The 14,134-nt window shown below is 42.1% G+C and overlaps 1 protein-coding gene across 1 annotated transcript in view; it reads right to left on the bottom strand.

The window, feature by feature from the left end:
• The window catches only part of scarb2c (scavenger receptor class B, member 2c), a 41,052-nt gene extending 30,755 nt beyond the window's left edge, over nt 1-10,297 (bottom strand). Inside the window, exons 1-5 of the mRNA XM_041885325.2 lie at nt 10,110-10,297; nt 9,446-9,603; nt 8,505-8,649; nt 1,356-1,547; nt 154-245 (exon numbers count right to left, since the gene is read on the bottom strand). Of these exons, the coding sequence (XP_041741259.2) occupies nt 154-245; nt 1,356-1,547; nt 8,505-8,649; nt 9,446-9,603; nt 10,110-10,232 (710 nt within the window). The 5' untranslated portion in view covers nt 10,233-10,297. The remainder of the gene's footprint in view (nt 1-153; nt 246-1,355; nt 1,548-8,504; nt 8,650-9,445; nt 9,604-10,109) is intronic.
• Nucleotides 10,298-14,134: the final 3,837 nt, after the last annotated feature.

Here is a 14,134-nt window from a genome sequence, read left to right as displayed (position 1 = left end):
CCATCTAAATTATATCAGTTACACAAACCGAACAATTAGATTACAGATTAAATTAGTTTGAATTTATTGTCATCCTTGACAATAGGAGGCCTAAAACCATTGTATTTATATGTTTATAACATTATGTGGTGGAATGTTCTATAGAACCCTTACCTTTGACCCTTCCACTGATCTATAATGGCAAAGTCCTTGTAACTCTGTTGACCGGTCAGAAACACATAGTCGCCATCATCTGTAGCATTTTGCTGAAATTCAAAAACAGAACCACCATGAAACTGTCGCTCCTTCATGATTTCATCATCAAAAACAGAACACTGGAGAAACAAAATCATAGGCTGTGTGTTGTATCTGAAACAATGTTCTCTAATTCACAATGCAAGGCTTTCCTAGATCTAGTCACATGGCAAGGCTTTCCTAGATCTATTCACATGGCAAGGCTTTCCTAGATCTATTCACATGGCAAGGCTTTCCTAGATCTATTCACATGGCAAGGCTTTCCTAGATCTAGTCACATGGCAAGGCTTTCCTAGATCTAGTCACATGGCAAGGCTTTCATAGATCTATTCACATGGCAAGGCTTTCCTAGATCTATTCACATGGCAAGGCTTTCATAGATCTAGTCACATGGCAAGGCTTTCATAGATCTATTCACATGGCAAGGCTTTCCTAGATCTATTCACATGGCAAGGCTTTCCTAGATCTATTCACATGGCAAGGCTTTCCTAGATCTATTCACATGGCAAGGCTTTCCTAGATCTAGTCACATGGCAAGGCTTTCCTAGATCTATTCACATGGCAAGGCTTTCATAGATCTATTCACATGGCAAGGCTTTCCTAGATCTATTCACATGGCAAGGCTTTCCTAGATCTAAGTCTATACTTTCTTTATGAAGTGACTACAGTTACAAAACGTTATATTACTACAGCACTTAAATAACCAACCACTTAAAAACGCACAAATACAAATACCTAACACCAATCAACATATCACAACCAAATACCTAACACCAATCAACATATCACAACCAAATACCTAACACCAATCAACATATCACAACCAAATACCTAACACCAATCAACATATCACAACCAAATACCTAACACCAATCAACATATCACAACCAAATACCTAACACCAATCAACATATCACAACCAAATACCTAACACCAATCAACATATCACAACCAAATACCTAACACCAATCAACATATCACAACCAAATACCTAACACCAATCAACATATCACAACCAAATACCTAACACCAATCAACATATCACAACCAAATACCTAACACCAATCAACATATCACAACCAATCATACAGTCCATATTGGGTAGTGAGTGAGAACCAAACCTTGTAGAAGAGTCCAAACACATCATCTAATGTAGGCTGCAGTAATTTCAGAGCTTTGAGAAGGCCGTCCTCGTAGCCCCAAAGCAGTTCTCCCACAGCGTGTGTAGTGAATAGATCTTCATTGACCGACTTCATGTAAGATGAGATGATATTGGCCATAAACGGCGAATCCTTGAATTTTTCCATCACCGTCTGGGAACAGAAAGAGAGAGAATACTCAGAACTGAATGCATCGTCATTCACAAGCGACACTCATACATCAGACAGCTGTAGCAACACTCATACAACAGACAGCTGTAGCGACACTCATACATCAGACAGCTGTAGCAACACTCATACATCAGACAGCTGTAGCGACACTCATACATCAGACAGCTGTAGCAACACTCATACATCAGACAGCTGTAGCGACACTCATACAACAGACAGCTGTAGCAACACTCATACATCAGACAGCTGTAGCGACACTCATACAACAGACAGCTGTAGCAACACTCATACAACAGACAGCTGTAGCAACACTCATACAGACAGACAGCTGTAGCGACACTCATACAGACAGACAGCTGTAGCGACACTCATACAACAGACAGCTGTAGCAACACTCATACATCAGACAGCTGTAGCAACACTCATACAACAGACAGCTGTAGCGACACTCATACAACAGACAGCTGTAGCGACACTCATACAACAGACAGCTGTAGCGACACTCATACAACAGACAGCTGTAGCGACACTCATACAACAGACAGCTGTACTACTGACATGCTTCATCAAAAGTGAGTGCTTCATTAAAGTGCATGTGACAATAGGACAAACATAAGCACCACCACCTTCCATAAGCTCTCCAAAGACAAAATGAACCTTTTTACATTGACGTAGGGCTGGGCGGTATACCGTATTTTACGATATACTGGTAGTGATGCACGGACCAGTTTGGGTTTTTACTTTACCTTCTACAACGGTATTTGAATGTTTGGTTTGTTAAAAAGGTGGTACGCTGTTTGTTCCCTCTCTCCCTCCCCTCCCATGGTCAATGCAGCACATGCAACAAAGATGATGACAACGATGCGGTTTTGACTTTGCTTCCTAGTATAAATCCACTAGCGTTCTATAATAATTACACTATTAGTTTATGTTTCTTACATCCGCAAACAGCGAGTTTGTCTTGTCTTAGCAAGTTGGCCCTAAAATCTTGTTAGCCGCTAATTCTAAATCGCTAGCTAGCTAATAAATGTACTGAGTCAGAGCTAACTTAATTAGCTATACAGCCTGATCATACCAGGGACGGTGTAGACCTAAATCTGCATGTTGTTTGTGCAACAGTATCTTCTAAATGAAAGAGGAATACATGAAGCAAGAATATGTTAGCTACATTAAGTTGCTAAGAGAAAACATTCAAATGTAGCCAAAGATTATAGGGTCCCCTAGGAAACACTTATAAACAATTTGGTTCCTATCCTGTCACAATAATTATTCCCTGGCATTTTTCATTCGTTGTCATGTCAAACACTATTCAAAGTTTTGACCTAGATAGTTTGTGTGTATGTATTGATATGCAGGCTACGTCAACAAAACAAAAGGAGATGATCGTGGACTTCAGGAAACAGCAGAGGGTGCACCCCCCTATCCACATCGACGGGACCGCAGTGGAGAAGCTGGAAAGCTTCAAGTTCCTTGGCGTACACATTACCGACAAACTGAAAATGGTCCACCCACGCAGACAGTGTGGTGAAGAAGGTGCAACAGAGCCTCTTCAACCTAAGGAGGCTGAACAAATTTGGCTTGGCACCTAAAACCCTCACAAACTTTTACAGATGCACAATTGAGAGCATCCTGTCGGGCTGTATCACCGCCTGGTACGGCAACTGCACCACCCGCAACCGCAGGGCTCTCCAGAGGGTGGTGCGGTCTGCCGAACGCATTATCGGGGGCAAACTACCCGCCCTCTAAGACACATACAGCACCCGATGTCACAGGAAGGCCAAAAAGATCATCAAGAACATCAACCACCCGAGCCACTGCCTGTTCACCCCGCTATCATCCAGAAGGCGAGGTCGGTACAGGTGCATCAAAGCTGGGACCGAGAGAATGAAAAACAGCTTCTATCTCAAGGCCATCAGACTGTTAAATAGCCATCACTAGCACATTAGAGGCTGCTGTTGCCTATTGAAATCACTGGCCACTTTAAGAAATGGAACACTAGTCACTTTAATAATGTTTACATATCTTGCACTACTCATCTCATATGTATATACTGTATTCTATTCTATAATATTCTACTGTATCTTAGTCCATGCCGCTCTGTCATTGCTTGTCCATATGTATATATTCTTAAATTCCATTCCTTACTAGTTGTGTGTGTATTGGGTATATGATGTGAAATTGTTAGATACTACTTGTTAGATATTACTGCACTGTCGGAGCTAGAAGCACAAGCATTTCGCTACACCCGCTATAACATCTGATAAACACGTGTATGTGACAAAACAAATGTGATTTGAAGTGTTCCTTTAAAAAACGGTTTGATGTAGTCCTGTCCTTGAGCTGTTCTTGTCTATTAATGTTCGGTATTATGTAATGTTTCATGTTCTGTGTGGACCCCAGGAAGAGTAGCTGCTGCTTTTGCAACAGCTAATGTGGATCCTAATAAAATACCAAAGTGCCCACTATTATATTCTAACTGTAGAATTAGAATAATAATTAATATTTCCATGGTTCCAACAGTTATTTATTATTATTTATTTAGTAATTTTAGCAGACGCTCTTATCCAGAGCAACTTACAGTTAGTGAGTGCATACATTATTTTTTTACTTTTCATACTGGCCCCCCGTGGGAATCGTTGCAAAAACCATGCTCTACCAACTGAGCTACATCCCTGCCGGCCATTCCCTACCCTGGACGACGCTGGGCCAATTGTGCGCCGCTCTATGGGTCTCCCGGTCGCGGCCGGCTACGACAGAGCCTGGATTCGAACTAGGATCTCTAGTGGCACAGCTAGCACTGCGATGCAGTGCCTTAGACCACTGCGCCACCCAGTTCACCCAAGTGTTGTGCACTAAATCGCAATTGCAACATTTGGTTAAAAATAAGGCCTATATATCGTGCAGTCCTACGTTGCAGTCTGGAAATGATCTGAAATGAGTGCAGGAAATGCAGAAATTGATGAACATTTGAATTGAACAGTATAAAACCAAATCAGAATGGAGAAGGACCCATTGAAATCACATAGAATGTATGTGTTGCCACCCTAGGGTCACGCACTACTCATAAAGCACATTTTTAACTTGTATTATTCAAAAAACATAAAATACCGTCAAATACCATCAATTTTTTTTGTAAATACTGTGATATTATATTTGAGCCTTATCGCCGAGCCCTACATTGACGAAAGTTGAAGGATATTCTTGAGAGCCATCACATTTTTTCCCCAAAGAATAGACATATTACTGTAACGCAAAGCCGAACATTTCTCATGTCACGACCACTACCTCCTGAGGTAACAAGACAGTCTCCCGACAGTTGTCCCCCTCCAAGCAGGACAGTGTAAACAGAATTGTCTCGTTGGGCCCAACACTCCATGCCCTGACGAATTGAGGCTGTTCTGAGGGCAGAAGGGAGTGCAACTCAATATTAGGGAGGTGCTCCTAATATTTTGTACAATCAGTCCACGGTATCGTAACCAGGACACGTAAACCAAAAGATAGTTTGTATTTTTCCTAGGATTCAAAGCCCATGTCGAGACTTGACAGTGACCGCTAAAGTGACTCTTCAGTGTTAGCCTAGTGATTGGTTGTTCGCAAACAAACGGCTCTTTTTGAAAGGATCGGTTAGGCGAACGGAACCGAATCGGTGAGAGGGCCATTCATTCGGCTCCCCAATTTGCATACTGGTAGGCTACAACTGCTTTTTTGTGGATTATATGCAAATAAATGATGAAAACATTCTATGAAGATTTTGAATCCTTACTGCAGGAAAAATAGGTAGTGGAGAGAGAGACTCATTCTGGTCCATAATGTGATCAATGAAAACCGATTGAATTTTATAAAAAGCTAAAATGTCATGATACTTGCACTGAACAAAATTATCCCCTGAATTAAAAAAAAACAACATTTTCCTGCAATTCTATATTGTTTCTCACAGGGAATCCATGTTTACTTGACAGAACACAAGCTTTTTTTCTTAGGTTTTTGCTACAATAAACTAAATTGAAAATACTATCTTTAGTTTTTGCCAGAATAAATTAAATTGAAAGATTAGACTAGACTCGTTTTTCTGACCAGATTAGTAATCTACCGCCTTCCCTCAAAGTCCCACCCAGGGATTGATTGATTGGTCTGGACGGTATTCCAGGGCGTGAATTTGCATACCGCCCCAACAGATCCACAGACGACGCAAATCTCAATTGCACTCCACTCTGCCCCACCTAGAAAAAAATGAATACCTATGTGAGGATGACGTTCATTGACTACCGCTCAGCATTCAACACCATAGCGCCCTCCAAGCTCGGGACCCTGGGACAGAACACCACCCTCTGCAACTGGATCCTGGACTTCCTGACGGACCGACCCTCAGTGGTAAGAGTGTGTTTTCTTTATTATAAATATATACTGAACAAAAATATAAAACGCAACATGTAAAGTGTTGGTCCCATGTTTCATGAGCTGAAATAAAAAATCCCAGAAATGTTCCATATGCACAAAAAGCTTCTCTCAAATGATGTGCACAAATGTGTTTACATCCCTGTTAGTGAGCATTCCTCCTTTGCCAAGATAATCCATCCACCTGACAGGTGTGGCATATCAAAAAGCTGATTAAACAGCACGATCATTACACAGGTGCACTTTGTGCTGGGGACAATAAAAGGCCACTAAAATTTACAGTTTTATCACACAACACAATGCCACAGATGTCTCAAGTTGAGTGAGCGTGCAGTTTGCATGCTGACTGCAGGAATGTCGACCAGAGCTGTTGCAGGAGAATGTAATGTTCATAAGCCGCTTCCAATTTCGTTTTAGAGAATTTGGCAGTATGTCCAACCGGCCTCACATCCGTAGACCATGTGTAACCATGCCAGCCCAGGACCTCCACATCTGGCTTTTTCACCTGCGGGATTGTCTGAGACCAGCCACCCGGACAGCTGATGAAACTGAGGAGTATTTTCGGTCTGTAATAAAGCCCTTTTGTGGGGAGAAACTCATTGTGATTGGGTGGGTGGAAATTGTTGCATTTATATTTTTTGTTATATATACACACACACACACACACACACACACACACACACACACACACAGTGCCTTCGGAATGTATTCAGACCCCTTGACTTTTTCCACACTTTGTTCAGTTACAGCCTTATTCTAAAATGGATTTGTTTTTTTGTTTGTTTTCTAGAATACGTCATAATACCCCATAATGACAAAGCGAAAACAGGTTTTAAGATTTATTTTGCTAATTTAAAAAGTCAGGATCGAGGCAAAGATGAACGGAGCAAAGTAGAGATCCTTGATGAAAACCTGCTCCAGAGTGCTCAGGACCTCAGACTGGGGCAAAAGTTCACCTTCCAACAGGACAACGACCCTAAGCACACAGCCAAGACAACGCAGGAGTGGCTTTGGGACAAGTCTTTGAATGTCCTTGAGTAGCCCAGCCAGAGCCCGGACTTGAAAACGATTGAACATCTCTGGAGAGACCTGGAAATAGCTGTGCAGCGACGCTCCCCATCCAATGGTTTCAGGGTTAAGCGAGCGGGTGTTAAGAAGCGTGGCTTGGCGGGTCATGTTTCGGAGGACGCATGACTCGACCTTCGCCTCTCCCAAGCCCATTGGGGAGTTGCAGTGATGAGACAAGATCGTAATTGGGGAGAAAAAGGGCGTAAAATAACAAAAAAATAGTATAAAAAAAGGTTCTTACTTAAAAAACAGTCCAGATCATGTAGGCCTAGATAATATCCAAAACAACACACTGAATTCCTACATTTTCAGTCAATGTCATTGTAAAGTCATGTCTTTCTACTCAATCCCACAACTAAATTTGACCAATCTGGGAAGTAAAGTCATTAAAGTATAGAATAATTTAGCTGTGTATTTCAGATGGAATCAAGGCATTAGAATGTACCAGAAGCCAACAAAATAGAGCTCGTTCTGCAATTATTTTACCCTGGGTAGCATGACGAGCCCCCCCCCCCCACACAAAATAAACCCTTTAATTGTCTGCACATGCCTGTGAATTGTTGCATTATTCAAGAGTGGAATATGGTTAGGATGAAAAGTTGCTTCCATAGTTGAATAGTTTGTTAAAAGCATGCTTAAGGGCTCTCCATTGTGATTTTTTACAGTCAACACAAATGGAGCTCCCTTCGCATCATGTTCCAAAAATTAGGTTGCACAAAAGTATGTAGAACTACTTAGAGAGCTACGCAAACGAAGGTCCGTCAGATCCGTTGTCGTATACGTTGTACATCCCTTTACTGGCTAGTGGCTATACTGGAATATTTATCGTAAATTTGACCTGAGCCCCCGAACCCTCTCTCAGCACATGACATTCCGTTGCTAATGTAAATTGAAACGTTGATGTATATTCTGTACTCTGTAAATGGAAGTCGCGGTGCCTCTGCTACAACTCTCTTCAATCAGAACACGTTTTTATGTTTCATACACAAAAAAAGAGGCAGTTTTATGTATTGTAGCCTACCACAGCTAGGATGTTGACTGTTCTGTTTAGGGGGGGTGTTGTACCCTACCATAGCTGAGATGTTGACTGTTCTGATTAGGGGGGGTGTTGTACCCTACCATAGCTGGGATGTTGACTGTTCTGATTAGGGGGGTGTGTTGTACCCTACCATAGCTGGGATGTTGACTGTTCTGTTTAGGGGGGTGTTGTACCCCTACCATAGCTGGGATGTTGACTGTTCTGATTAGGGGGTGTGTTGTACCCTACCATAGCTAGGATGTTGACTGTTCTGATTAGGGGGGGGTGTGTTGTACCCTACCATAGCTAGGATGTTGACTGTTCTGATTAGGGGGGTGTGTGTTGTACCCTACCATAGCTGGGATGTTGACTGTTCTGATTAGGGGGGGGTGTGTTGTACCCTACCATAGCTAGGATGTTGACTGTTCTGATTAGGGGGGGTGTGTGTTGTACCCTACCATAGCTGGGATGTTGACTGTTCTGATCAGGTCACTCTCTGGACCTCTGGACATGTCAGGCTCAAACACATAGGTCTTAGTGTTGACAGCAGACACTTTGGTTCCATTCTCCAGGAAATTAACTCGCTCCATCGGACGAAACTCCCTGAGCAAGGAAACATTATAAAAACACAGTGAGTGACGGCAAGAACCAAGAAGAATGTGCTGAAGAAAAAGAGACATCTGGTGAGGGCAAGCCAGATAAGGTGCGTGGAAACATTAGCCTGATGGTCCTAGATCTGTTTGTGTTATCATGCCAGACAAGGACTGGCATGATGGCACAAACAGAGTGTTACCCAAGCTATGGAAACATGCAAGCTAGCCAAAAATGTTCATTTTGAGGCGAGTGGATGGGAGCAAGCCCACCAGTCAATGCTTGTATAATACCTAGAACTAAAGCGTTCATGCTGCCCCAATGGCTGCGTTTACACAGGCCGCCCAATTCTGAACTTTTGCCCAATTGTTGGCAAAAGATCTTATCTGACTGCTCAAATGACAAATAATTGGGCAATAGATAATAATTAGGCTGCCTGTGTAAGCGCAGCCATAGAGACCTAGGGCCTACTGCTGACTTGATCGCCTCAGTGAAACATCTCATCGGGGCTTGGTTTCATGCTGCCAAGAGAGAACCCAACAAGCCTCCTATCCTAAGCTGGGTTCATTCACAGAGTTACACATTTAGCACAGAATCCCCTGATCCTGTTAAGGAAGCACAGGACATGTCACCAGTTGTGTAAATGTCAGCTGAGTTCCTTCCTACTTGCTGACAATGACTATCACATGACAAATGTCACAACAGATATTAGAAATTGGCTCAGTTGCGGTCATCTTTACTCAAGACTGCATCTCATCTTTAGCCCGTGACAGTTTTACTCATCGTCATGAATTGCTCCACATCTCACCTGTATGTGTAGGGTCCAACCTCCATAACGGCAGGCCGCTCTCCCCTCAGCACCTCTGCCGGGTTGGTCACGTTGAAGAAGTAGAACTGCATGTAAACTGGAGAAGGTGGGTTTTCCCACACGTCAAATGCCAGCGTGCCATTCCTGAGCACAGTCTCCTAGGGTTCAACGTACACTGGTTAGTAAACACATAGCTTGTGACCACAAAAGCCGATATGAAAGCTCGATTCACACGACAGATGATTGAACCAGGTAGCTAACGTGAACAGTAGCAGCCAACTAAAACATTTGTTTGTCCGTCTGACCACAACACAGCATATATTGAAACAAAATTCAACATTTTGACTGGATATGTATGTCAATGCTAACATTCAATTCAGACAAGAATAGCTTGTCAAGTTTTCACAGTGATGTTAAAAAACAAAATCAGGCTAAGCTTACTGTACACAAAGTATTTTAACGTTTGTAGGCTACAACGAGCTAGCTAGTTAGCAAGCTTAAGCTGCCAGGCTACTGTTAGCTGCATTCTAACTAGTTCTCTAGTTAGATTAGATTACTTGACGTTAAAATCAAATTCAAATACAATTAGCCTCTGTTTGGCTGGTTGGTTGAACAACCAAGTTGGCCTGCTAGCTAGCTTGCCACTGGCTAGCGTTAACGTTACCTCTTTTATCTTCGCGTCGACGATGTTTTGAAACACCTGCGAAAGCACCAGAACTATGCCCGCTATCAAAGTTAGCATGGAAATCACTCCCATGCTGTAAATACAACATGATTTCACTGACATGGTTGATCAACTTCAAGTGTTACGATATGTCCAACGCTAGCCAGATATTATTGACTTGCGAAACACTTCTTCTTTAAATGTGTACTGGCGGATCGCAACCAACTGAAAGGTGCATACACCACCACCTACTGTACTGGAGTGTGAATTCATTATAATAATTGGTCATTTAGCAGACGCTCTTATCCAGAGCGATTTACAGGAGCAATTAGGGTTAAGTGCCTTGCTCAAGGGCACATCGGCAGATTTTTCACCTAGTAGGCTGAGGGATTAGAACCAGCGACCTTTCAGTTACTGGCACAACGCTCTTAACCACTAAGCTACCTGCCGCCCCGAAACACCAGTGGTTCCCAACCAGGGGTACGTGGACCACTGGGAGTGCTTGGCCTATCCACAGGGGGTACTTGAGAAGACATGAGTCCAAAAGCCTACTTGTAAAATGCACGAGGGGGTACTCCCGGCAGAGAAAAATTAAGCTGGTGGTACAGTAAACGAAAAAACGTTGAGAACCACTGCCTATGGGTTTGTAGCTTCAACCCCACAGCACACACACACACACACTTACACACACCAACGGATTAATGGACTGCTGAATTTATATTTTTTTCACTTGCTTTGTTTGCTCTTTTCCATATTTTGTTTATCTCTGATAAGCTACCCAGGAAAGGGCTGAAAATTGTCCATATTAATATATGTAGCCTAAGAAATAAGGTTCATGAAATCAATAACTTTCTAACATCAGATAACATTTAGTATATTAGCCATTTCTGAGACTCACTTAGATAATTCCTTTGATACAGCAGTAGCAATACAAGGATGGAAAGAGACAGGAATGCTTATGGGGGAGGTGTTGCTTTATTTATTCAGAGCCATATCCCAGTAATGATTAGAGAAGATCTCATGTCAAGTGTTTATTGAAGTACTGTGGATGCAGGTTCACCTACCTGATCTAATGCTTATTATTTTGGGGTGTTACTATAGGCCATCAAGTGCTAACAGTCAGTATCTAAATAATGTGTGTGAAATGCTTGATAGTGTATGTGATGTAAACAGAGGTCTATTTTCATGGGGACCTGAATAATTACTGTTTTTCATCAAGCTGTCCGCTCAAAAGGAAGCTTCCCACTGTAACCCGTGCCTGTAATCTGGTTCAGGTTATTAATCAACCTACCAAGGTGTTTACAAACACTACAGGAACAAGATCCTCCACATGTATTGATCACATTTTTACTAATACTGTAGAACTTTGTTCTAAAGCTGTATCCGTACCCATTGGATGCAATGATCACAGTGGCTATATACAGGAAAGGCAAAGTTCTGAAAGCTGGGCCTAAAATAGTGTATAATAATATAATAATATTTTACTGTTACTTATGTGGATGATGTTACAAATATTTGTTGGTCTGATGTGATTAATAAGGAGCATCCAGATGCTGCACTTGATTGATTTATGAAATTGATTCTTCCAATTATTGATAAATATGCACCTGTTAAGAAACTGACTGTTAGAACTGAGGAATTGAAAAACTGTCTGGTTGAAAGAGACGGGGCAAAAGGAGTGGCTAATAAGTCTGGCTGCACATCTGACTGGCTGACTTACTGCAAATTGAGAAATTATGTGACTAAACTCAACAAAAAGGAAAAGAAACTGTATTATGAAGCCAAGATTAATTATATAAAGAATGATGGAAAAAAAAAATACTTTGGAGTACTTTAAATGAAATTATGGGCAGAAAGACAAATTCAACTCCGTCTTTTATCGAAATCAGATGGCTTATTCATCACAAAACCATTTGATGTTGCCAATTATTTTAATGATTACTTCATTTGCAAAGTGGGCAAACTTAGGCAGCAAATGCCAACAACGAACAATCGTACTCATGCATAAAAAAAATAAATAAATGAAAAAGCATTGTAAGTTTGAATTTTGTAAAGTTAGTGTGGGAGAGGTGGAAAAATTATTGTTATCGATCAATAATGCCAAACCCCCTGGCATTGACAACTTAGATGGAAAGCTACTGAGGATGGTAGCTGACTCTATGGCCACTCCTATCTGTCATATCTTTAATCTGCGTCTAGAGGAAAGTCTTTGTCCTCATGCCTGGAGGGAAGCCAAAGTCATTCCGCCACCCAAAAGTGGTAAAGCAGCCTTTACTGGTTCTAACAGCAGACCTATCAGCTTGCTGCCAGCTCTTAGCAAACTGTTGGAAAAAATGGTCTTTGACAAATTAACAACAGACTTTCAGCATGCTTATAGAGAAGGGCACTCAACATACACTGACACAAATGACTGATGATTGGTTGAAAGACATTGCTAATAAGAAGATTGTGGGAGCTGTACAGTCGTGGTCAAAAGTTTTGAGAATGACACAAGCAGGGACGGCCTGTTCAATAGGGCGATATGGGCGACGCACTGCCAAACGGGAAAAGGAAGGGATTTTTTTCTAATCAATTATATCACGGCAACAGTAGTTATCAGTGTTCTAATCTGATCTGACTGCCACTAAATGTCAAATCAGGCTAAAGTCGTGCTTCAAATGGCCCCGCCCGTTTTTGGGGCGATTTCAGTCAGGTTGAAAATCGCCCAGAAGTCTCTCATAGCCTGTCATGTAAAATCTATTTTTTTCAAATTTCAAAGCTTTCAATACATTCTCTATGGGTGTCTGTGGGCTTGCACTTACGCGCTTTCGTCATACGTGACGTAACTATGAACGTAACTAAGAAAATAGCGGCTAGCAGCGTCTCTGTTGCGACCTGCAGTGTGGCGTTATTTTATGTTTTTAATTTGTAGACTTAGTTTACAAACATTCTGCCAACCATGGATTTCCAGTGGTGGGTTTTGGACTGATCTTGTTGATCGTGTACATACCCGCTACGAACGGACTAAATAATGAAAACGCTGCTGGCAGCGGAATCCAATACAGCTGGGAGACTTGGCTGGATGACAGAGTCCCGGACAGAGAAGTGGAGCCGGCCGGCTTCACCCTGGTCAGAGCGGACCGCGATCCTGGTAAGAGAGCGACTCTGTACCCCCGACATTGAACTGCTTTCTGTGTCACTGCGACCTTACTATCTGCCCCGTGAGTTCCCCCAATTGTTTGTTACCGTTGTGTACTGTTGATAATCACAAGTTTACTGGAGAACTGAGACCAAGTAGAGACTTTGGACAGGGTGGATATGGTATAATAAAGGCAGTTTATTCAGAGGTAAAGATATCTGGAATCGCGTGCACGGACCCGTTCGTCAAACTCTTAGGGAGCTATCTGAAGAGAGCCCCGAAAACATTGTGTGCAGACATTTTATACAATAAATGATGTAGGTTGAATCTAGTAGTTCTGATCTTCTGATTGGTCCTGATGAGTTGGGCGAGGTCCCCTCCACTGTTGCATTGGCTCTGAGTCGGGTTCTCTGTCTTCAAATGTTCAGCCTAAAGAGAGGGGATTTTTGTGTGTGTGTGTGTGTGTGTTTAACAGTGATGATGTGTGTGTGTGTTATCAGTGATGATGTGTGTGTGTGTGTGTGTGTGTGTGTGTGTCCTCAGAGCAAGAACTCGTGAGTTGGAAGAACTGAGAGACCTATGGCGTGGGTGTTGTCCTTGGCCACCTGCTGACAAGGCTGACAAGATAGGACTCTTTTGTCCATTGTTATAGGATAGGAACAGCATTGATTGAAAACAAACGCCCAACACAAAATGGGTCATGCACAAGATTTTAGTCAGACCAAGCTATAACATTATATATTTACTACGACAGTACATTCAACCAAAAGCTAATATAACAAAGGCATCAGAGATTATTTATAATCTGTCACAGAAACTGGAATCCATCTCCCCAGATCAGTCAATAAATGCTTCTGGTATTGACTTATATGCTGCCCCTGTCTTCATGTTGTTGCTGGACATATCT

This window comes from Coregonus clupeaformis, chromosome 9 (genome assembly GCF_020615455.1).
Source record: "Coregonus clupeaformis isolate EN_2021a chromosome 9, ASM2061545v1, whole genome shotgun sequence".
Lineage (NCBI taxonomy): Eukaryota > Metazoa > Chordata > Actinopteri > Salmoniformes > Salmonidae > Coregonus > Coregonus clupeaformis.
The sequence above is the reverse complement of the archived record's forward strand: the minus strand, read 5'-3'. Positions and strand labels throughout refer to the sequence as shown.